The sequence below is a fragment of the Mytilus trossulus genome, chromosome 4 (genome assembly GCF_036588685.1).
Source record: "Mytilus trossulus isolate FHL-02 chromosome 4, PNRI_Mtr1.1.1.hap1, whole genome shotgun sequence".
Lineage (NCBI taxonomy): Eukaryota > Metazoa > Mollusca > Bivalvia > Mytilida > Mytilidae > Mytilus > Mytilus trossulus.
The window spans coordinates 26553585-26578355 of record NC_086376.1 but is presented as its reverse complement, the minus strand read 5'-3'; the positions used below and the strand labels follow the sequence as shown (position 1 = coordinate 26578355).

General features: G+C 31.6%; 2 protein-coding genes across 2 annotated transcripts in view; one reads left to right on the top strand and one right to left on the bottom strand.

Moving 5' to 3' along the window:
* Positions 1 to 4889: 4889 nt before the first annotated feature.
* LOC134716532 (uncharacterized) overlaps positions 4890 to 24771 on the top strand; it is a 31280-nt gene continuing 11398 nt past the window's right edge. The window contains exons 1-3 of the mRNA XM_063579542.1: positions 4890 to 5195; positions 21748 to 21802; positions 22659 to 22779. Coding sequence (XP_063435612.1) covers positions 21760 to 21802; positions 22659 to 22779 — 164 coding nt within the window. The 5' untranslated portion in view covers positions 4890 to 5195; positions 21748 to 21759. The remainder of the gene's footprint in view (positions 5196 to 21747; positions 21803 to 22658; positions 22780 to 24771) is intronic.
* LOC134714974 (protein fem-1 homolog C-like) lies at positions 5187 to 12635 on the bottom strand. Its single transcript, XM_063576752.1, has 3 exons — positions 12574 to 12635; positions 7298 to 8614; positions 5187 to 6424 (listed from the first exon to the last, which is right to left on the bottom strand). The coding sequence occupies exons 2-3, from the start codon at positions 8606 to 8608 to the stop codon at positions 5765 to 5767; spliced, it is 1971 nt and encodes a 656-aa protein (XP_063432822.1). The 5' UTR covers positions 8609 to 8614; positions 12574 to 12635; the 3' UTR covers positions 5187 to 5764.

The window sequence follows — 24771 nt, the reverse complement described above, 5'->3', positions numbered from 1 at the left end:
CTTAATCTTTTTGGCTTTTATTTAACACTTTTAAGATCAATTACCTAAATCCAGTTTCAAGACAAGACCAGATAATTTCACAATTAAATTTTCAAATGGATGGGAAATATGTCAAATAATAATTTCTTCCTGGTAAAAGTTCAATCAACTCCTTAATACACTTTAACAACACCATGACCATGTGAGACTTCTCAAGTTGTTTTCTCCAAAATACTTAATCTTTTTAAATATAAAATTAAGCATGTGATGAAGAGGTCATTTTCTGAAATAAAGGTTTTCTAAAAAATGAAAAAAATTAAGCAATTGTTTTGCAAAAGATAATCTCACAGATGAAGTGTTATTCCAGGGCTTGCATTTCCTATTAAGATATATATGATAGAGGGTTGCTGCTTACAAGAACATTGAATGGCAAAGTTGAATACATCCCTTTGAAATATTTGGGAAGTCATCATGATTTGGTTGACAGTTATGCAGTATCTGTGGCACAGATAATCACATGTACTGTGGATTCATTGTTATTTGTTGTATATCAATTTGGTTACAGGTAAACCACGAAACTAAATGTTCAAAGCATGACAAATGTTCTATAGGCTTGTATAAAGACCTCGGAAAAACCACAAAATTAGATATCTATGAACTTACAAGTTTTTCTTTATCCAAGAAAAATAAATGAATCCACAGTATGCTCTACTTGTCATAACCACAACAAATTCCCTTTATAAAGATTATGCAACTTTTATCACTGAATTTTACTAGAAGTGAGTATTCACGAGTGGAACAAGAACTGCTTAGCATTTTTGAAGTACTTGATCTACCCGGATTTTTCATCTAATTCAATCTTTAGTATTCTGTGTACATTTGTGTGGACTTGTTTGACTTTTTGTCATTTTTTCTCAGGTTAATTGTTATGATTTATACCTTAGTATCTTCTATCCTTTAATTCTTTGAAGCAATCTAGATTCAAAACAGGTACACCAGCATTAAACTGGGAAACAATGTAAAATTTAGTCATTAATCCTTATTTTACTCAAAAATTAACTTGTAAATACATGGTTATAAATGACAATTAAAAGTAATGGAGTATAAATAATAAAAAAAGGACTTAAAAAATATAAATGCTTTTGTTGTACATGTAATACTTGTTTTGCATTTTTTAATAATATATTTTCCTGATTTCTAATATGTTTTTGTATCTAACTTTGTTATGTTTTACAAAAGAAACGTACCAGTGAGGTATATTTTTGGGAATTTTCCGAAAGACATGGAAATGTCATCCAATAACATTACAGCAAAGCATGTGATAATAACCGGAAGCAGTTGATATCAAACAGATGCAGTTGATATAAACCGGAAGCAGTTGATAACAAAAGTCATATCACACGGCTTAAGCAATTCTTTAAATTAAATGAATAAATAGAAGTACAAATAAGTTTAATCATGGAGTACAATTATCTTATTATTTTCTATAAATATATGATAAATAATATTATTAGTATGAGAAGCTCTTTTCACAAAAAATCTTTCAAGTAAAATACTCTTCAGCTTAACACATTTCAGTATTACTTTTGATCAATTTAAATCAAAAGAATTTTTTTGTAAAAAGAGTCACAGGGTACAGGTTTGATAACAGCGAGGACAACTGACACATATTAGCACATATATTCATACTGTTTAAACATTTACAATTTTAACTTACATTTACATATCTAAGCATTTTACTGAGGTCAAATTCCATCCAATATTGGCCTTTTCACAGCTTTTAAAAATTATCTCAGTGTGCATGGTATATATTGGAACAGTAAGTTATATTAGTACACAACATTGAAGTTTGTTTATTTGTTTGGTGTACTTTATTATAAGTTATGCTATTTAATAATTGTTGGACCTGTTTCTATTGATTGTGTCATGATTTGATTTGGGATAGGGAAAAGATAAAGCTTAAAACCCCAATAATTAAACATCAATTAAATTTGAAGTTTAAAGCATGATAAACAGAATCATCTTTCCTAAACAACATAAATAAAAAAAAATACATGTTCATAACTTAAATATTAAAATATAACATATTTTTTTAAATCAGACTTTTGATTCTTTCCTTGATTAAATTATTTTAAGAATTCTTAAAAAGAACTTAGCCAGCACTTGGAAAATATTTAAAGCACACAAGAGTTACTAAATTCAATGTATGAAAATACATGTACAGTTATAGCTCAATGTATAGCACACAAGAGTTACTTTTACACTTAATTCAATGTATGAAAATCAAGTACAGTTATAGCTCAATGTATAGAACACAAGATTTACTTTTACACTTAATTCAATGTATGAAAATCAAGTACAGTTATAGCTCAATGTATAGCACACAAGATTTACTTTTACACTTAATTCACTGTATGAAAATACACGTACAGTTATAGCTCAATGTATAGAACACAAGAGTTTCTTTTACACTTAATTCATTGTATGAAAATACATGTACAGTTATAGCTCAATGTATAGAACACCAGAGTTACTTTTACACTAAATTTAATGTATGAAAATCAAGTACAGTTATAGCTCAATGCAGGGTTTCCCCTGGGTCAATTATTTTTTTCGCCAAAACAATATATTTTTCGCCACTTTAATATTTTTTTCGCCAAGTAACATAACTATATTTATCATTTAAAATTTACCTTTTTCTACCCCCCCCCCCCCCTCTTTCCTTTAAATAAGTTAATTTTGCCCCATTGTGTTTATGATTATTCTCTCAAACTTATTTTAGAGTCTACATTTAATGAATAAACATTCAACATTTACTTAAAACAACAGATTTTGTTTTTAACTTAAAAGGTACAAATATTCATTGTATTTTAAACAACTTTTCTAAATGAGGGGTCACTATACTTTTAATAATACAGAAAATATAAGTCCCGGAATATAACAAAATTAATGTCCATGTTTTCATTACTAGTATATAAACCAGTATAGTTCGTAGAGAAAGTTTCTTTAAAAGAAAAATACTGATGTGCTCTTTTGAACTAAGAAGTTGTTTTTACAACAAAAGAAAAGCTTTTATGACATGAAATTGATCCCTCATTTCATGTGTAGTCATAACATTGAAGGGTTACTCTCATTAGAGGGGTTGTTCCCAACCTTTTGAATATATTTCTTCATAAAGACAGTTTTCTTTTCTTGACCATCGTAAATGAAAAAGTTGAAACGTAAAACTATGCTTGAAAAACGTGTGTCACTTAAACGAATTTCAAGAAGTCTCCCTAATCAATTACCTATATTAAAGTCAAAGGATAAGTAAAGTTTTAAATCGGAGATTGTTCTTGCTTTTGAATATTTTTCGTAACAACAAGAGCTTTCTTTTTAAACTATCGTGAAAAGGAGAGAAGAAGTCGAGAATTTGCCTCAAACACGTGCGTCTAAGTGGTAAATAAATTCTGTATGTGACATTTAACAGAAGCCATTTAACCATATCATTTTGTCAAACAAATTAATGAACACCTTTATTAATAAGTCCTTTGTTGTCGATAGCTATAAAATGCAATCAGCTGAATATTGATTTTCTGCCCAAATCTTAATGAGGTCAAGGAGAATTCCGAATATTGTATGATTGGGTAAATTTTCGAGATACACGAAAAAAAGTAAATAAACAAGATGGAGGAAAATAAATCGTTCTATATTTTTCTTTAGCCAAATTCTTTCGCAAATGACGAATTTTTATCGCCACAATTATTATTTTTTCGCAAATTGCGAAAATGGCGACCGCCAGCGGAAACCCTGGCTCAATGTATAGAACACAAGAGTTTCTTTTACACTTAATTCAATGTATGAAAATACATGTACAGTTATAGCATTGTATAGCTCAATGTATAGAACACCAGAGTTACTTTTACACTAAATCTAATGTATGAAAATACATGTACAGTTATAGCTCAATGTATAGAACACAACAGTTACTTTTACACTAAATCTAATGTATGAAAATACATGTACAGTTATAGCTCAATGAATAGCACACAAGAGTTGCTGTTACACACAATTAAAAGTTGTAAACACACCATGTACATGTATGGCTCAATATATAGCACACACAAGTTATTTTTACACTTAACTTATGATGAAAATACATGTTTGGCTCAATGTAGAGCACACATGAGTTACTGTTACACTAAATTAAAAGTAAGTTAATACATGTTTAAGTATGGCTCAATATATAACACACACGTTACTGTTACACTAATTCAAATGTATGAAAATTAAAATACATGTATGATGCATATGTAAGGCTCATTTGACATGATAGCACAGTTTTACTTGAAAATTAATAAACAAGCACTTGAGTTGAACATCAAAATGACAGTACAGCAACATCTATTCTTCTACGAATACATGTAATTTTTAATAAAAGTGAAATAACTTTCAAGTTAGCACTACATGTAAATACCATTTAAGGATTTATGCTTAGAATTTGTAATGACAAAAACCAAATTGCCTGGCCATGATTTTGTCAAAGCACTAGAAAAGTTGCAAAAATTATTCAATAAACTTATATATATTTACTGAAATGTGTCTCACCGATTAAAATAAATTATATGTCAAAATGTGTTCAGCATTATTCAAAAACAATTCTGCTTCATATCTTTTTAATTATACCAACCACAATAATTGCATCATGCAGAATTTCTCAGTTTTTTCTTAAGGATAAAAAAACAAATCATTAACAATAGTCATACAAAAGAAAACACATGATTCTAGATCACATGAAATGTAGATTACTTCTTGAATATCAATTTTGCTTTTCTATAATACATGTATATACTAACTCTAGGGATGCATGAAGGTTCTACTATAATGTAAAAGACCAAAGCCTGAAAATAAGGTTTTACTCTGAAGTAAAGGGTTGTGTCTGACACCTACGTTCTACTCTGGATTAAAGGATGACAATGTACATGTATGTCTGACAAATAAGTTCTACTGTGAAGTAAAATGTCATGCCTGACAGCTGGGTTCTACTCTAAGGTAACAGGTATGCCTGACAACTAGACTACATTCTGAAGAACAGGCTATGCCTGACAACTACATTGTAGGTTCTATTTTGAGGTAAAAGATTATGCCTCACAACAAGGACAACAAGATTCTACTCTCATGCCTCTGAAGAAAAGGGTTTTGTCTCACAACTAGGTTCTACTCTGATTAGTAATGTGGTTAGTTTGACAACTAGGTTCTACTCTGAAATGAAATGCTTAATCTGATAACAACAAAATGCAGCTTGATTATTATGTTAGGGCAGGAAAGTACGTACTATGCTTGATAACAGCATAACAAAAGTATTTCTTCTTATCTACCATATGATATACATTGTTATTGTAATGCCATAAGACACAAAATTAAAACAAAAAATAAGGTTAAGCATATACAGAGATTAGAAAACAAGGTACTAAAGGCATGGGAACACATTGCTAGAAACTTTTAAGTGAAAAACTTCTTGAGTACTAACAAACTTTTCCATAAAAAAACATTTGAAATTTGATAAAAATAATTGATGGAATCTCTTTAGGGAAAAAGCAAACAACTACAAGCATGAATCAAAAACATCTCATGAATGTGATTTTTTTTTCACTTATGAACATCCCTTCATGAAATATTATATCTACATGTATATAGTGGTGTCAATCTTAAAAAAATCAACATTTCTTGGCTCTAAGAACTTAATTTTTTGGGGGTAAAATATTATTTCTATTGATGAAGAACATATAAAACCTTCATTTTTCTGCTATCCATGCATTTGAATAAAAGGCAGTAAACAAACAGGGACTTCCCCTTCATAAGATAGTTTATGTTTCATGATAGACTCAGCAGCAAGACATTTTAATGTTTGGTATTGTAGAGGACAAACTGGGAGACCGGCATGTTGTAGTAAAATCAGAGCAGTTTGACCTTCAGCATTGTGGATGTCAACATGAGCATCATTCTGTAACAAGCAATCTAAAATCCCTTCATTTTGGAGCTCTGAATATGTTAAAAACTTGATACTGTTATGAAGAGCCGTGTTTCTCTTACTGTCAACAGCATTTATGTCAATGCCACATGATATCAAAATTTCCACAACTGATAGGGTTGGAAAGGGGGAATAAAATTCCTCACTAGTAAGAGAAATCTTAGGATCAACAGACAAATGTAGTAGACTTCCACCTTCCTGTCCTCTTGGGTCTTGTAGAATTAAATGATGAACTGCTTTTCGGAACTCAAAATTTTGTGGTGATGTTTTGTCTAGTCTGGCCATAAGATGTATGACATGAAGAGAAAGTTGAAGTAATAGCTGGAAATCTTCATTCCCCTTGTTATTCCCTTTAGAATTCTTTAAAGATTCCTGTCCACTTATAATCTGTGCCACTAACATTTCAAATACTTCTTGAGCATCCTCTACTTTCACCTACAAAAACCAAATCATATTAACTTTTGTAACTAATATTTAATGAGATTTGAATATGGTATAAATTATAATAAACTTTGTGTATGCTTTATTGAAATTTATTATAGTACATGCATGTATGAGGTAAATTAGTTGTTCAAATTAAAATATAACAATTCCCAGTACATTCTGAATGACATGTAATGTTTTAAATCTATTAAACATGTTAAATGATTCATATCGGTATTTAAGAAATATGACTGACCTAAAAAGAAAACCTAATAATCTAATGAACCAAATTTTCAACAGGTGATAACTACAAATATTAATTCATTGTTACTTTAGACACTTAACAATGCTGTATGCATATATATATATAACAAACTTCACCAAATTTTTAAAATGCAAAGGGCTTTTATACATATCTTTACATGTATGTTTAATACAGCAAAAAAAAAAAAAAAAAGGGGTGGAATATTCCTGTAAAAATCTTTATAGATATGAAGCCTCCATTATATATTATAATAAGCATTGTTGTAGTTGAGACAAAAAAAAATCAGATGTGCCTATTTAATATTTTTGAGCTAGCTAAAAAAGCTTTTTTTAAGGTGGTACCCAACACTTGGACTAAAATTAATTTGGCTCGTTTAATTTTCATAAAATTTTATCAAAGTACTGACTTTGACCCTTTTTAAATAAAAATATAAAAAAAATCAAAAATTTTGAATCAACCATTTTGTCAGAAAAATTACACTGGTTATATAGCAGTTTGACAAACAACAATTTTGATCAATGAGAAGCTTAATATTCCTTTTACAACAAAATGTAATTAAAACGTTCAGCTGACTTTACAGAGTTATCTCCCTGTAGTGTTAGGAACCACCTTAAAATTACCTTTTCTTCTGTAGTTCCTGACTCTAACTCCACTTGCATCTCCCAGAATAACTTTACCAAAGCCTGTACAGTAAACAAACATTCGTGTGTCAATGGGTCATTCTTACGATGTCTCAATATGTATGTATACTTCCACAGATCTACACATCGCTGATACCGATGAGTATCTGCATATACAGCACCCCTGTACATCAGACCAAAAGTAACATCTTTGTGGCATGGCCCTAAAATTCTCTCTCTTATCAATAAAGCCTGCATGTAAACGTCATCAGGATCAATGATACGATGAAGTTCTTGGAGACTGTTAGGTTCACGAGCATGCAGATAGGCATAGTTTGTATCAGGTGGCAATTCCTTGAGAAGTGGGTTATTTTCATCCTGATAACGAATCTTCATAGCTTCTTGCCACATAGCTAAGCCACCTACAATATCATGGACCTCATCAACCAGATTAGCCCCTAACAATTCATAGGCATGGGCAGATTTTTCCAATGTTTGATCTGTTGTTTCCAGTATATATTTCACAATTGATTTATAACCTCTCAAAGCGGCAGTTTGGAGAGCATCATCACCAAAATCGTTTTTAGCAGTATGGTCAGAACCGTACTTCAGAAGCACCTTGACTGTGTCTAGTCTTCCTTCTCTAATGGCATAGTGTAAAGCAAGGTTACCAGAATTATCCTTGGCATTCACATCCACTCCCTTAGATAAAAGGAACACACATAATTCCTCACTTTGTACAGAGTTTATCAAACAAGTGCCTCCATTTATGTTTGGTTTATGTATGTTAGCCCCATGTTCGACAAGAATTTTTACAATAGAGATATTTGTCATGAAACAAGCTGACCTGACAGGAGTTGATTGTGTATCTGAAGCACTGTTAATATCGGCACCATGCTCGACTAAAGCTTTCACAACTTCTAATTTATTAGCTACTGCTGAACACCATAAAGGTGATACTTCATGTCGAGAATGATCTAACTCTACCTCATAAATTCCTTTGAGTTCCTTATCTGCTCCACAGTCGTCTAGTAAATAATTAACTATGTGAACCCGACCTTTCAAACTAGAAATGAACAAGGCACCACTTCCATTTATTTTATGATTAACAATGGTTGTCCTTTGTTGTTTAGAAAATTTACGTAGTGTGACTTTGAGCTTGCTTAGTTTATCATCGTGTATACAGTTATGAACTATAGAGGCATACCACGGAACATCAACATCATCAGTTCGTACAGATGTACATGCTAAGTTAGACATCTTGTGTGCCCCTTCTTGAAAATGTCTGAAAAAGGATTTCTTCTCTGTCATGTCATCCTGAAAATAAAGCATATACAGAAAATATTAAAAAAAAAAAAGGCTCTACAATGCCCTGTATATCACACCAGGTAAATCAGTATGTTTTATTGATCTGTGAATATAATGTGACTTCTTTATGGCATTTGTCATCTTGTAAACTTTTTCTTGAATATACTGCATTAAGCAGTCAGGAGAATTACTGAAATAAGTGACTTAAAAACCACTAATTCAAGTACATGTACAAATGTAGCAAATTCGACATTTTGTTGTTTTACCAAAATTTTAAACATATAGGTTTTACATTACAAATGTATATCTTAATCAGGCAGGAACAAGAATGTGTCCCAAGTACATGGATGCCCCATCTGCACTCATGAGAATTTGACTGTGTCTTAACAAGTTAAGCAAATATTGAAATAATACATTAAAAGAAAAAATGGGGCAATTATAAATGTACAAAAAATGTACATGTACAAAAAAAAATGTATACATGTACATTTGTAATTGATCTGATTAAGAAATTCAATAATCAAAGTGATGGATATCACTCATGGAAAGATTAGAAGAATAGTTTGAATTATTTCATATTAAGGTATGGTGGGGGGAAATGAACATTTATAAAGCACTATTGCTGAAAAATGCATTACAGCAGGTCTTTAGAAGGAAACTTGCTTTTCCAGTGTGAGGATAAAATGAGCTCAAATTAAATAATATGAGTCTCTAAATTTGCACAATTTTATTTAAACTGCAGTTTATATCTAATTATGTTGCTGATTCAGAACATGTTTAAAAAAACCCAAAAAAATGCAAAAATTCTTCTAGTAAATGTTGTCAACTATATCCTTGTAAGACATAAATTTAGACCAACAGCTAAAAGCTTTAAAGTGCCATTGAACAAATATAATCTAAAAATGTTGTTTTGGGGCATTTTGTTCGTTGAAAGAGAGTGATATGGCATTGAAAATTAAAAGTTTTAGAGTGCCTTTTGATCAAATTTTAAAGTATTTTCAAACACAGGGCATTTTCAATTATATTTTTCAACATAAACCAATTAAAAAAAACGATTTTATTGAAATGTGGATTCTTTCTTGATTGCAAAAATATATATTTACTTTTAGTAAAAATTTAAATGACTAAAATAGACACAATGTTTGATGGGAAATAAACTAATAAACAAAGGTTTTATATAATTAAAGTTTATCAATTTTAAAACTGTTTCAAGCCAATTCCTGATAAAAAAAATTGTTGATTAATTACAGATGATTATTGGGAATTTATCAAGTAAATCATAGGCCATACTTGAATACCTTTTATATATTCATATTTATATTCATATTTCATTTTTGTAAGATCTTGTTAATCCATTAATCATTTATCTTTCAGATATAATTTACAGAATCACTTTATGTAATGTACATGTAGATCAAAAGTAATTGGCAATAAATAAATCTAGCTATCATCCTTATAAATAGCAAACATCTAATATACACAATTGTATATTCAATTATGAGGTCAAATGCTTGTGTATTAAGAATTAGATGCATATTGGAGTGGTCTGTAAAATTATGTAAGACTGAGGTTGATAGGTAATGTGGTCAATTTGATTGGCAGTTTAGGAGGTGGTGCATTGTAATTAAAGGTCCACCTTGTCTCTGATTGTTTAGTGATAATGACAGTTGTCAATCATACTAGTGGAATCAATACCCTCATACCTAATCAAAATGTTTTTAAAAAAGCCTGCACATCAACACAACTTAATTACATACATTCTTGAATGAACTGCTGCAATAATATACCCAGTTTTTTCAGTTTATTTGTGTATTATGTGCACATTCATGAGAACCATAGGGAACTATATTTTAGTGTGACTACATTTAGTAACAGTAGCTAACCTGTCCTGTTGTTAGGGAGGGTGGTGCCTAAGTAAAGATTTAGAACAAGTTCTAATCTTTCCAAAAATACAAAGATTGTTAAAATTTGAATTTATATTTCTTTTTAAATAACATCTTGAACCTTACTTCATAATTCTTCTCGTTGTTGGTGAATAGTTTGTAAGGCCTACAAATGGATTTTGTATGAGTCTGACGACTGACATATTGATTTGTGGTGTGGCAAGTTGAACTTTGAACAAACATCGCAGTTTAAAAATAGGAAAAATGAAAGATTTCTAATTCCTTTTTTTTCATCTTAGCTTGAACATAAAAAGTATTATTTTATCTTGTGTACAAGATAAATCAGTGTTTCAAATTCAGAAAGATGGTTAAATTTTTTTTGGGGTAATTTCTGCCAAAAAAGAAATGAATTTAAGAATATCAGAAATAAAGAATTATAATTTGGATTATTTTTAGACTTAATGGAAACTACATGTATAACGACTTTTTGAATATCTATTTCCCATATTTTTGGATCGAATTTAAAGGGGGTCATGTTAACGGTTTCTTTTAAAACAGGGAGATTAGCTGGAGATCAAAATGACTTCATTCATAGATGGACGTGTTTTAAAAAATTAATACAGTAGATACAAAGCAATTTTGGGGATGGGGAGTGAAAGATTGGAAAGAGAAACGTATTTTCTGTTTATTCAACATTTAAAATTTAAGTAATCTTCCTTGGTTCATCTTTCTCTTTTAAAGCATATTATTGAGGGAAAGAAATTCAAAAGCTCAATAATCCTTTTAGTTATATTTTTTTTCATACATGTACAACGATTTGAAAGTACACAATTTGTCAAAGTCTTAATCGTCACTTATTAAATAAAAAATGGGCATAGATTTAACAGAAACATTAAAAAAATCTACCATTAAATCGCAATTTTACAGTAAGTCTAAACCAAAAAAAGAGTTATCAATTTTAAACTTACCCAAGTCGTATTTCCCCCTTTCTTTACCCTACAAGCCTACAAGGAACTTTCATAGGATCCGTGGATTGCGGAACACCGTCCACATCTAAAACGTTCTCGTAAATTAATGATGTCATGTGTTAAAACAGTTATTGGCCAATCAAATCGGTATGTAGAGGATAATCTGCACGTTCAGGGTGACCCTTTAACCCGAACTCCTTCGTCGTTCAGGTTAATAAGGGTCACCTGAGCTGTGCAGATTAACTTCTACATGTATATATACCGACTTGCTTGGTCAATAACTATAACTTGCTTGGCAGGAGGAGACACCAGATGACTCGTAAGAATTTGACTGTGTCTTAACAAGTTAAGCAAATATTGATATAATACATTAAAAGAAAAAATGGGGCAATTTTAAATGTACAAAAAATGTACATGTACACAAAAAAAATGTATACATATGTAATTGATCTGATTAAGAAATTCAATAAAAATACAAAGATTGTTAAAATTTGAATTTATATTTCTTTTTAAATAACATCTTGAACCTTACTTCATAATTCTTCTCGTTGTTGGTGAATAGTTTGTAAGGCCTACAAATGGATTTTGTATGAGTCTGTCGACATATTGATTTGAGGTGTGGCAACTCTTTTAAATGTTCTTGACTGTTTTATGTGATCCGCCAAATCAGAAGATTGTTTCAGATACAGAATTTCAAAACAGGATTAAAACCTGTTAGCTACCAACCACTCTGGACTCATTAATCACTTAACAAAAGCAAGGGAAGACTGTAGTCTGTACATGTATAATGTATATATAAAATTAAATGTGCTATCAATTATGCATACCACTCCACTGACACATATTTCTGATCTTAATACATTTAATGATATGATAGCTGGCTCATTATATCCGTGCAAGACATTGCACACTTGTAAATAATCTGTGAACACGAGCTATTTGTCTGTCTAGCTGACACCACCGTCACCAGGGGCAGGACCAAGACAAAGTCCAAAATATATTGGTCAAATTTAAGGATACCTTCTCAAATTTTCCGATTCCTGAAACTTCGAAAGTACAGCAAGGACTATTCACTGTTGTACAATGTCCTTTACAATAGTTTTATTTAAACACCTACCCGATAATCTGTTATATTTATGAATAGAAAGTTGTAACCCAAAAAGTCATGACAACCGGAAGTAGCTTAAGACTAAATATAAAAGATGCCCGAGAAGGAGAGATTTTCCGCATTGATTTGTTGGACGTTCCACATTTTGTAACACGCTAAAAAAAAAACCAGAAAAAATTATTAAAGAGACATAAAAAAATAGAATACAGTATAGAATATTTTTATTTCCCAAATTACAATGACATATACTGATCAGATGTAATTGGTTGCCATGATCTGGGAACAGTATATCTATTAAACATATATGTTCCTGCCATGATTGATAATTACAACAATAAACATCACAGTGTACATGTAAATGTGTATTCAGTTGATTAGCATTGGTCAGAATCAGAGCCAACAAAATTACAATATGTGTATTCTTTCTCAAATTATTTACTATACAAAAAGTTATCAATACTATTTCTTATGATCTCCTTATTTGAAAACACTGTCATATATAACAGCACATTTTTTACATAAGAAATATATTGTATTCACGGTGTCAACGTCTAAAAAGTTGGAAGATTGTTTCTATTTTTTAGAATTAAAACGAATCTCAGTAATATATTGAAAAAAATTCTGTTTTGATATCATAAAGTGGGCACTTTTTTTTTTATGAATGAGCGCTTATTCTTAATTTACATATTGATTGTCTTTTTTTTAATCCCAGTGCAGTTCTGATATTTTTTTCTTATTAAAAGAACATTTTAAAGAAAAATAACCTTTTTCTGAGTAAGTTATCTGATACATCTGGAGCACAATTCGCTTCTACCTGTCTATCGCAACACTGGTGTGCAATGATAAGAATAACATTTTGTACCAGTATTGCATTCCGTGCAGTATTGTTTTTTTAATCATTAGTGGGAAAACATAGTATTAAGGACAGGGGTATATACGTGGCACTTCCTATACTGAATTGATAAGGTGATAGGATGTGCCGCTCGAATAGGCCAGTCACATTTTCAAGCCTGAAAATATGTAAATAGCTTTGGAAAACTATCAGCAATATGTAATAAGCTCAATAAAGTTCCCATTACGTTTATGATAAATGAATTCTTCTTTGTCTCTCATCTTCAAGTTCTTGGTGTTCCCGTCTTTTCTTAGCCACACAAATTTCCCCTCTTTTGATACTTTGGTACTGTATCCAACTTTTCCAACATACCACATCTAAACTATATGGAAAAGGTTTCTATGAAGCTTTCATGTAATCTTCATAACGTAGGTGGCTGGACTGTTAGTGCTTTGTCTGCTTTGTCTGCTAATATAAAAGAGTATAATGCTGTTATATGAGCTGCACCCATCCTTTAACCAACTAGGAATAATCTTTTTCCACATGAATATCTCAAAGATTCCATTTGTCTGGAAACTTCAACAGGAATTAACTGTTTTCAGTTTTTTCACCATATAATTTTTGTTTTTGAATAAAAATGTTTTCGCTTTCTCTGTAAACCAAACTACCCTTTCTTCGATCCTGGTATCTATATCATGAACGAGAAACTCAATACCAAAATTTACGAAAAAAGAGATTATTTTTCATTCCCTATCGTTAATTGTCCATTTTGAATGGTGCCGTTTATTGTCATCTTATGGTGTTTAGATATATATCTCAACTTTTAAGGATTGTACTTGATATTCATACGATGAAGACATATTCTTTCAATCAGTTTGATTGTGGTCTGGAGCTGGCATGTCAGTAACTGCTAGTAGTCCTCTGTTAATTTATTTATTATTGTCATTTTGTTAAGTTTCTTTTGTTACCGATTCTAACATCGGACACGGACTTCTTTTGAACTGTTTTTTACTGTGCGTTTTGGTGTGTGTTTGTTTATTTCTACATTACTGAACTAGAGGAGGTATAGGGGAGGGTTGAAATCTAAAAAAAACATGTTTAACCCTGCCCCCTTTTTGCGCCCGTCCCGGCTCATCGGCTGTTGTCTTCTAATTTTTTGGGGTTGTTGTCTCTTTGACATATTCCCCATTTTAATTCTCATTTGCTGAACAACTGAGTGTGTTTTCAGCAATGTTAGTTGGCGATGATCATCATGGAACATGGCTATATGGATGATACCAATAGGATGTGCCAATATCCTGAATACAGTCTCATTCTCACGTACATTAGCAAGAACTAAAGCACGACAGACTATTTTTACTGGGTTTATATGTGCTTTAACAAAGTCACCTGATTTACACTTGCGTTTTGAGGTCTTGGCCGTATTATCGAAAGTATTCAGAGGAGACCTCGACATAGGACCTTTAGAAGACATGGGTTTCAGACTCATTAGAGCAGCCTTCCACAAAAAGGTTTAACCATCTGGTTGCAGCGTTCAAGAGATTTAAGAAGAGAATCATGAACATTTTTTGAGGCTCCATGTTTATGTCTGATTGAAAACTCACCTGACATAAAGACAGATTTTACCGTTTCAGACAGATTCAACATATCCAATGTGAAAGGCTGGTGTCCACCTATCATTGTTAGTCCGATTGGTAATGAAAAAGCATCGCAACATTGCAGCTACCATTTTCAAATGTTAAAGCCACTTCCCATTCCGTCCAGCCCATGCTCTGTAACAATATCTCAACTGCACGAAGAAACATTTCCCAAATGCGAAGGTTGGTGATAGTTTACAAGATTTTATTCTAAATTCTTCAAACAATGGCATCATATGTTCTTTAAAATTAGAAAAAAAACTGTGTAATACCTTCAGCGCTTTTGGTTTTCAGCAAATGAACTGTGTCATACATTTGGTTCAATATTTATTAACGATTTTGGTCTTAACACCCATTTTAGAACGCTTTTAAATTCAACATAAAAGCCATGCTAGCTAGCCTAATATACCAAAGTTCATCCTCGAAAACGTCTGGTATAGACCATTTTACATTTGGGCAACAACATACAATTAATTGTCAAATGTTTGCACAGCATATTGTTGACCAGCACATTTAGAAATTTCTAAACATTGTTTCATAGTTGTAAATATTATTGCCATGTCGAGGCTTGACATCTATAACCGGAGCATAGGCAACAGACGAAATTTCAGATTAAGTCTTTTGTAAGAACCGGTCCAAAATGGATGAATTTGTTCAGTGCTTTCTGCAGAAAATGAAATAGAATCTAAGGTTTGTCTCGAAAGAAGTCGCAGAAATACCAAAGACAAGGGAGATATATCTCGGTTTTCGATAAAACAAGACACAATCTTCCCATAAACATTAGAATAACGAGGATGTCCATACTGTTCTGTTGGCGTGTCGAAAGGCAAACATGCCATAAGATTCACGGTGGGTATGGTTGTCCTGCGAGAGAACGTACTGTGCTGGTGATTTGGTCCTGACGGGTGCTGGTGGGTCCTGATTCTGTGCTGGTGGGTTTGTTTACATTGTATCAGAACGGCAATAAAACGACTGTTTTGTTGCTTAATTTTTCTCTGGTGTGTCATAAGTACCATGCAAAGTATATTACAACAATATTATATTGCAAAAGTCGTGCAAGTTCGTTAAACGGAATTGTCCTGACGCTGTGCTGGTGATAAGAAAAACGGTCCTGGTTCTGTGCTCCTATGTCCTGGTTCTGTGCTTTTATATTTTAGTTAAAAGTGGCATATATTCAAGATCATTGATGCTGTACTGTTATTGACTTATTAGCTGTTGTCTGCTTTCTTGAAATTGACATTGTTGTGAATCTGTTTACTGTTATAATGAGAGAAAAAATACCACTTTAAAAAAAAAAAAAATTAAACTAACTGTAATCTTATTTATTCGCCTGTTAATGGAACCCTTCTTGTCCCCTTTTAAGATAAGAAAATATGTTTACGATTTTCGGGATTACGATCATTTTGCAAGATCACCAAAATACGTTGTAATGTATACAATACTCATATAAAGTAGATGATGTGGTATGTTTGTTGTCAATGGACAAATTTCCATAAGAAACCAAAGGAAGCACGTGTTAACAACCATACGCCATCGTACGACCTTCAACAATAACCCATAAAATAAAAATGTAAAAGGTTTTGCATAAAAATGGAGAGCAAAAATATAGAACTAGAACAAAGGACTTTCTGAGCGTTTGAATCATGTCTTTAGCAGCTTAATACACATTTGTTTGTGAACAATTGAGTGTGCTGACTATAAGAATGACAATAGTATTGCGGGTTTGTTTGTTTGGTGTTTTTTTTTCGGGGGGGGGGGGGGGGGGGGGGGGGGGGGTTGGATGGCTAAAGGTTAGAGCGAGGTTACAGTGAAAGCTTGGAATAGTTTCCCGTAAGATTCAAAAGTTGTATTGTAAAAGAAAAATATTGAGAATCACTTGCTGTAAGATTTTTCCAACAATTTTTTTTTTGTCTAAATGGTTATCAGGTAATTTTTTTTCGAAAGTTCGATAGAACACTAAAAAAATCACTATTTTATGAAAGGGCAGGCTAGAATATGTCAGAGAATGAAGACGAGATAACCTAGAGAACACTAATAAAATTAAGATTTCTTAGCTTTTTTCATTTCAAAATAAATATTTTTGATAATGAATTACGGGGAAGTGAACAATGTGTCCTTCTTTTCTATATATAAATATTTTTCATGAATAAAAATAAAATGTGCCTTGATTATAATTGAAAATAAGTAAATGGAAAAAATACCCAACTAAAATACACTTTTATTTTAATATTGTTAATATCACTAAGCTTTTAAGTTTTGTGTGTCAAACACACCATCTCTGTACTAATGACTCCTTACTAAGATATTTCACTTCATTCATTTTTTTTCTGCATTTTTTTATATTGTGAATTCATAGAATTATTTAATTAAAATGTAGCCTTAATTTATATTTAAAAAAAACTGAATCTAAAGCCAAATATATCAAACATTTTTGTTTCCATCTATCCGTTTTCAGGACTTTAACAGTCAACAATAACACACCTGGAAAGTAAAATGCCTGTAATCGAGCATTTTTAGACACCCAGGCTCCTAAAAAAACAAACCGGGGTGGGGGTTCAAAGATGCAAATTAAGTACTTATGTCAATATTTTATCTTTTCGTGTACGGTTTATGACCCTCCTGTGGCCTGCCAATTCCGAAATGTGCAAACTACAATAGTATCAAAACAGCACAGACAATGAATAATAGATATATAATTTTGTACATATATCAAGGGGAAACTTCTTGCAAAGCATTATTATTTATAGTTCATTATTGTATTTAGTAGAAAAAGAGAATTTAGTGAAAATAAAATCACTATTTTTGTAGAAAATTCACAGACCTTTGTACAGAGATTTTTGTTATGTTTAGCATGGGATCAACACAATGGTTCATTACCGAGTAAAAAATCAAAATGTCTATCTACCTTGCACATTTCAGAAAATTCAGATCAGATAACGAAACTGGTTCCAGCAACATTTATAAGCAATTTAAGATTGTGACCCTCACAGTTTCCATTCACCACAAATATTCTCGTTACAACGAATCATTTTAAATACTAACATACGTGTTGCCTGCAGCCTTTTGTTTATCTATTAATATATGTATACGGATAAAGTTATGAAAGGCAGCAGGGTCATCAGGGTTAGGAGTCCATGTCATCTGATATAAATGCTAAGCATAGAACTAGAAAGCGACATATAATCATGACATTAAAAAAAGTCTCTTCTTTTCGACTTTTTTCGAACAAATTGACACATAAAATGAATTATATAGTATTGTGGAATTTTTAACTTATTTTAGATACTATATATTAGATATAGGAAGATGTGGTGTGAGTGCCAATGAGACAACTCTCCATCCAAATAACAATTTAAAAAGAAAACCATTATAGGTTAAAGTACGGCCTTCAACACGGAGCATTGGCTCACACCGAACAACAAGCTATAAAGGGCCCCAAAATTAATAGACGGTGTAAAACCATTCAAACGGGAAAACCAACGGTCTAATCTATATAAACAAAACGAGAAACGAGAAACACGTATATATTACATAAACAAACGACAACTACTATTATTATCTGATATTGGACGAAAGATGTTGCCCTTTTATGTTATTATGTAATACAAGTTCAGATCATTTGAAAACACATATTAAACAGCCAAATAGATGCAGAAGAGCTAAAATAGGAGTCATAGATCCTGTTGGCAACAATTATCTGGCTAATTTTATTGATTTTGAAACATTTGTTTCAAATATGACCAACTTCTTATCCAAAATCACCAGCACCGTATCAGGACCCACCAGCACAATGACAGGACCCACCAGCACAGTATCAGGACATGAATAAATTGAAAAAATGCTAAATTTTAATAAATTGCAATGTTTTTTCACAAAATTGTTTTGTCGTGTGGATTGCGGGATAGAAAGCGGACTCTATGAGCATTTTTGTTTCATTTTTTCAGTTCGAGATTTTCTGAAAATGAGCATTTTTGTGTTACGCTTACTGAAACAGTTTAGAGGGTCATTTTTTTAATGGTTTACATATGAACCCATAAGAAACGAAATTGAAAAATCTCAACTGTTTTCTTCCATTTTTTATGAGTAAAAACGTCAAAAATCATAATTTTCGTCTTTGTTTACATTTTTTCATTAATCACCAGCACCCGTCAGGACCGAATCACCAGCACAGTACGTTCTCTCGCAGGACAACCATACCCACCGTGAGATTGGTATTCGAATCATTCAACGTCAAAGATCTTTCTAGTCCCCGTTTAACCTTTATAAAACTCACGTGGGCGTTTGGTGATTGGTTTTGATACTGAAATACAACTCTAGCAATGGAGTAAAATGTATTTTTACCATCGATTCTTTCAGCATTTATGTCAATATTTTCTGCTCCTTCCTGTATAATACGACCACCTTTTCTAAATACAGCGATACCATTAGGTGCATAGGACATGTCTTGGATTCTCGGCCTATTTCCAAATTTGCTTAACTAGTCCGATATCTACGTACTTCAGAATAGGATGCACAAAATCCACGAGAGTTTGGATTTTCAATAAAAAAAAAAGATAGAGCCAAACTCATGGTGTAATTGTAATGCCGATGTAAGATGAAGTGGTGTTAACAGGTTCATGTTTAAAGCAAGTACGCATTCTGTTATTGTCAGGACTTTCGCAGTTTGTCGAGGTAGTTTACTACAATCTTTCAATGAGCATCAGAAAAACGAGGAGATCCATATCATATTCATTGAACTATATTTATAATGCAAAGTTAAAAAATCCTTATTAAAGTTAATTTATAAGAAATACTGACTTAGAATGGCTTCGAAACTTTAAAATAGGAAGTTAAAAACCGGCGTTTTGCATTTGCACCGATCGACATTTCATTTGCGCCGATTTTTTTACAGGTAAATAGATATAAGAAGATTTGATATGAGTGCCAATGAGAGAACTATCCATCCAAGTCATATTTTTTTTTCATTTATCATTATTTCACCACGGGAGGTGGAAGAGAGGCCTACAAGATACATCTCCAGACTTTTTCCTTGACCGTCACCGTAGTTCTTTAGCCTCTGTCTCTTCGGACATATAACACATGGTTATGCTCGTTCTGTGTTTTGACAATAGAACCCGTGGTGACTCTAGCTTAACACGATTTTATGGTACATTAGTAAGAGATTAATGTTAGGACACTGACCTTCCGTTATGTATGACCGTCGATGATTAAAGAATTGACTCTTCGACTCGTTTCAGTGTGCAATATGTCCATCATGTTACAACGAAGTTGTTCCAGAACAATTTGAATCAAAATTGACATAAATGAACAACATTTATAACCAGATTTCACCAATGGTACAGTACAAGTATTAACTAATAACTAGTAGGATCAAATATAAAATTGGCGCAAATGAAAAAATGAAATCGGCGCAAATGAAAGAATGAATATTTTCTAAATCGGCGCAAATGTCATACGCTCTTTAAAACATTTCAATTCGGAAAATCATTAATGTAACCACTTCTATAAAATTATACAGAGTGTGCTTTCGCTATACTGAGTGAAAATGGACAAAATTTAGAAAAAAAATAAGGAATTCTAGTCATACATTATGAATAAACAATAACACTCTGTATAAACTATAAAAATCATATGTCAAAAGACAACAAAAAAATAATTACGAAATTCATTTTCTTTTAATCTTGAAATTTGAAAAAAAATCCAAATGTTTTTTGTCTTTCCATTTTATAAAAAACTGCACCGCATGAAATGTCTACGACCGGGCAAAAAAGTTAGCTTTTCAAAAAGATCGTTTTTAGACTGCAGCTATTCCGGTCCATTACAGTCGTAAAATAAGCACCTTTTTCTTGATCTGTCACTCCACTAAAACACTTTTACATTTAAACTAACTGTAAACACTCTGCACATCTAAAGACATGTAGCAAACATTAAAAAATATATCTGCGTTTTATCAAGTAATAAAAAGGACCAAATGAACTATTTTCTTTTCCATTTTGGCATATAATAATGAGAATTGAAATTGGGAATGTGTCAAGGAGACAAAAACCTGACCAAAAAGCAGAGCACACCCCGAAGCCACCAATTAGACTAGAACACGGCGAGAAAATCTGTGGTCCAATATTTCACATGTAGCAAAAACATATGCAAAGTAAATGGTTTTACCAGTACGACGATAGTAGCGACGTGGGTTTACGTAATTGTGTATGCATACATTGTTTAAATTATTTAAATGCACTTTGCAATGTCAACACAAACCATGGTACTAAATGGTATTATTCTGGTCAAATACTAGAAACATCAATATAAATATAATTTAATCTCTATATCCAATTAGCATTCGTACAATACAGTCTAGGAGCATGGTAGGTATATTTTATTTTTCAAGCTTGACCATTTTTACTTTTAAAATTTTGTTCCACAAAAAGTGAGATAATTAAAAAAAAAATTGTTATTATGTAGGATACGTGCCTGGTAAATAATAATTTTCAACTGTGTAAGGCAGCTGATGGTACACGATATCGTTTCCACTATGAAATATGTAGAATGCACTTGATTGTTTGGTGTTTAACGCCACTTTTAGTACTATCCTGCTGTTTCATGGCGGTAAGTTTTTACTGGTGGAGTAAGCCGCTCGTCAGCACAACACATAATTTTATACCAATAGACCTGTTTTCTGTTTCTTTTCTAGAAGATATATTTGTATTTTATTACCAGGTCTAGCGAACCATGAGGAGAACGTCACACCTCTTGATACTTATACATGCACTAGGTAAGTTTTACTATAAATCATTGGTTAAAAACTGAAAAAAAAACCAATTAATATACTAGTAACTATCAAACTTGAATTAACATTTGAAAATGCTTTATATTTTTTTTTTATATAAAAATGTGTTTTTTATTCAAAATATGTTCTTAAATTCGGCAAAACTGTTTTTCATCTGTTGATGCATTCTTTCCAATGAACTGTATAGCTGTACATCATATTTAATTTTGGAGCCACGTAAATAATGTAACTTCAATGTACAATGATATTCAAGATGATAAAAAAAACCTGCAACATTCCCGTAAGATAATAATTCAGGGGCAGCAACCCCAACAACGGGTTATCTTATTCGTCTGAAAATTGAATGCCAAATATATCTTGACCCAAAGAATATTTTTATTCTTGTTAGATTTGCTGTAAATGCTTTTATTTCAGAGATGTAAACCAAAAACTGCATTTCACATCCATGTTCTATTTTTAGCAAAGGCGGCCATCTTGCTTGGTGGGCAGGTCATCGGATACATTTTTTTAAACAGATATCATAAGGATGATTTAAGCCAAGTTTGGATTAAACTGGCTCAGTAATTTCAGGGTTGATGGATTTTTACCTGGTGAACAATTTCAAACATGTCAGAATTGGTCTATAGACTTCAGTATCGAATATTTAAAATGAATTTTCTTTCTTTCATAGATCAGCTTCGCCATGTACATTTCGAAAAAATGAACAGGTTTTGAAATAATTCAAAGTCACACAATGTTTTAAGCTATAAATGTTCATTCATTATCTTTGAACTTCTATCTTCGAGCGCCTATTTACGTATTGAACACCATTTTATAGTCATCATCATGTTTAACTTTTTAGTGCTGGATGCCAAAAGTCACAGGGCCAACATTCTGAATGTGTCGAGGGAACCACCTTCTCCAATTTCATTCTGGCCAATCAGCAACAATCTACACGATACGACTACCCAGTCTAATAGGAGGTATGTCTTTTGTTTTTAATATACTTACCACATGGGGAGCAGGATCTGCTTATCCTTCCAGAGCACCTCAGATCACCCCCAGTTTTAGTTTGGTTTTGTGTTTCTTAGTTTTTCAAACTAGTTTTCTATGTTGTGTATTGTATTCTTTTATTTTTCTGTTTGTCTTTTTTTTTAGCCATGAAGTTGTAAGTTTATTTGCGATCTATTAGTTTGACTGTCCCTCTTGTATCTTTCGTCCCTCTTTTATTGATAGTGGAGAATTCTGAGCGTAAACATTTGTTTGCAAAATTATAGGTGCTGAAACAATTCAATATTGCAATCTTGATAAAGATTAAGGCAAATTAAAAGTTTATTGAACATTTTTGTTTTGTAAATTGCGTCTGATTCAATCCTCGATAAAAAATAAAAATTGGGTTGTTGGAGTCATTGCATTTGCTTAATGTTTTATTTTCTTCTAGCTGTTAAGTGGCATACACATTACATCATCATATATATATATCAGTGTTCAGTCAGTCGTCTGTCTGTCTGTCCAATCAACATGAACAGTCTAACTTGAATATTCTCATGAAAGATTGATTGAAATTCTTGCAGTGTTTTTAATGAAAGTTTCATGATTAACAGATAAAAATTATATTGCTGTGCACAAATATTAGAAATTTGAGAGTACCAATAAGACAGAGGTTAACTTTAAACAAACACATATCTTTTTTGATTATGTTAAATTAGCGGCAAGATTTACGAGAAACAAATTTATACTAAAAAATATATGATATACAAAAAGTTCCAGTTTTCCTACTGACTGCTTTAATAACAGTGGTAATAGAGCAAAAAAAAAAAAAAAAACACACACAAAATAATGACAAAAGACAAAAAAAAACAAAAACATGGACTTTTGCAGTGTAGCAACTTGTCGCTGAAGTTTTGAGTATGCAAACGTTAAAAATAATACAAATTGGTTTGCATAGTAGAATCTAATTAGGGTTCAGATCTCTCAAAACATGACTAACCTCGCTGCATTTTTGCGTCTGTCCTAATTGAGGCTTCGGCTGTTGTCTGCTCTTTGGTCGGTTTGTTGTCTCTTTGAAAAATTCTCATTTCCATACTCAATTTTATTGAATTGTTCCAGACATGGAAAGTTTATTTTATATTAATTTAAGAAGACAATGGAATTATTACATTGTTTTCATTTTACTTCCATAAATAGACAAGACGGATTTCAAAATAACTGACCATGCAACCCAATGTGTCAAACTTATTTGTTTAATCAATGACACATAATAAATATTTACATTGATTTAAAGTGCACGGCAAACAAAATGTATGGCAAATAAAATCATAAATATATTCCGTCTTTATCTAAATGATTTTTTCAAAAATCAAAGTTTATCATTTATGTCGTTTTTGTGTACGTTTGCTTGTTTTTTACGTAAATTTGTGCAATTAGATATATTTTACTTAAAAAAAGTAAAATAACAAAAATACTGAACTTTAAGGGAAATTCAATATGGTAAAATCAAACACATGAAAAACATATGAAAACAACTGTCATATTCCTGACTTTATATCGATATTCCTTATGTAAAAAATGGAGGATTAAACTTGGTGATATATCTAATAAAACGTTAATTATGTTATTAAAAATTCCTTTTGTTTCCTATATTTCTAATACTTTAAAAAAAGAGAAGATATTTGTAGTTATTTATGTCAGAGTAAAGCAAAATTTAAATCTTGGCTTTCCTCTTATATTTGATATGTTTCCCTCAGTTTTAGTTAGCAAATCGGATTAGTTTTTATCTCAATCGATTTATGACTTTCGAACAGCGGTATACTACTGTTTCCTTTATTAATGTCCATGTCATATTTTCCGTAAATTCATGTTGTATTCCAAGTATATCCTGCATCAACTTTACTGAAATATAAGATATCCTTAATTAATTATACAGTAATATGATATCTTGTTCTAAAATATTGTGATATTCTAAACTAATTGTA

What these genes read in the sequence shown, in the direction of transcription:
- LOC134714974 (XM_063576752.1), bottom strand. Translation starts at nt 8,608, where the DNA reads ATGACAGAGAAGAAATCCTTTTTCAGACATTTTCAAGAAGGGGCACAC. An exon ending in CAGGAACTACAGAAGAAAAG is followed by an intron (nt 6,425 to 7,297) that starts GTAATTTTAAGG and finishes TGGTTTTTGTAG; the next exon opens with GTGAAAGTAGAGGATGCTCA.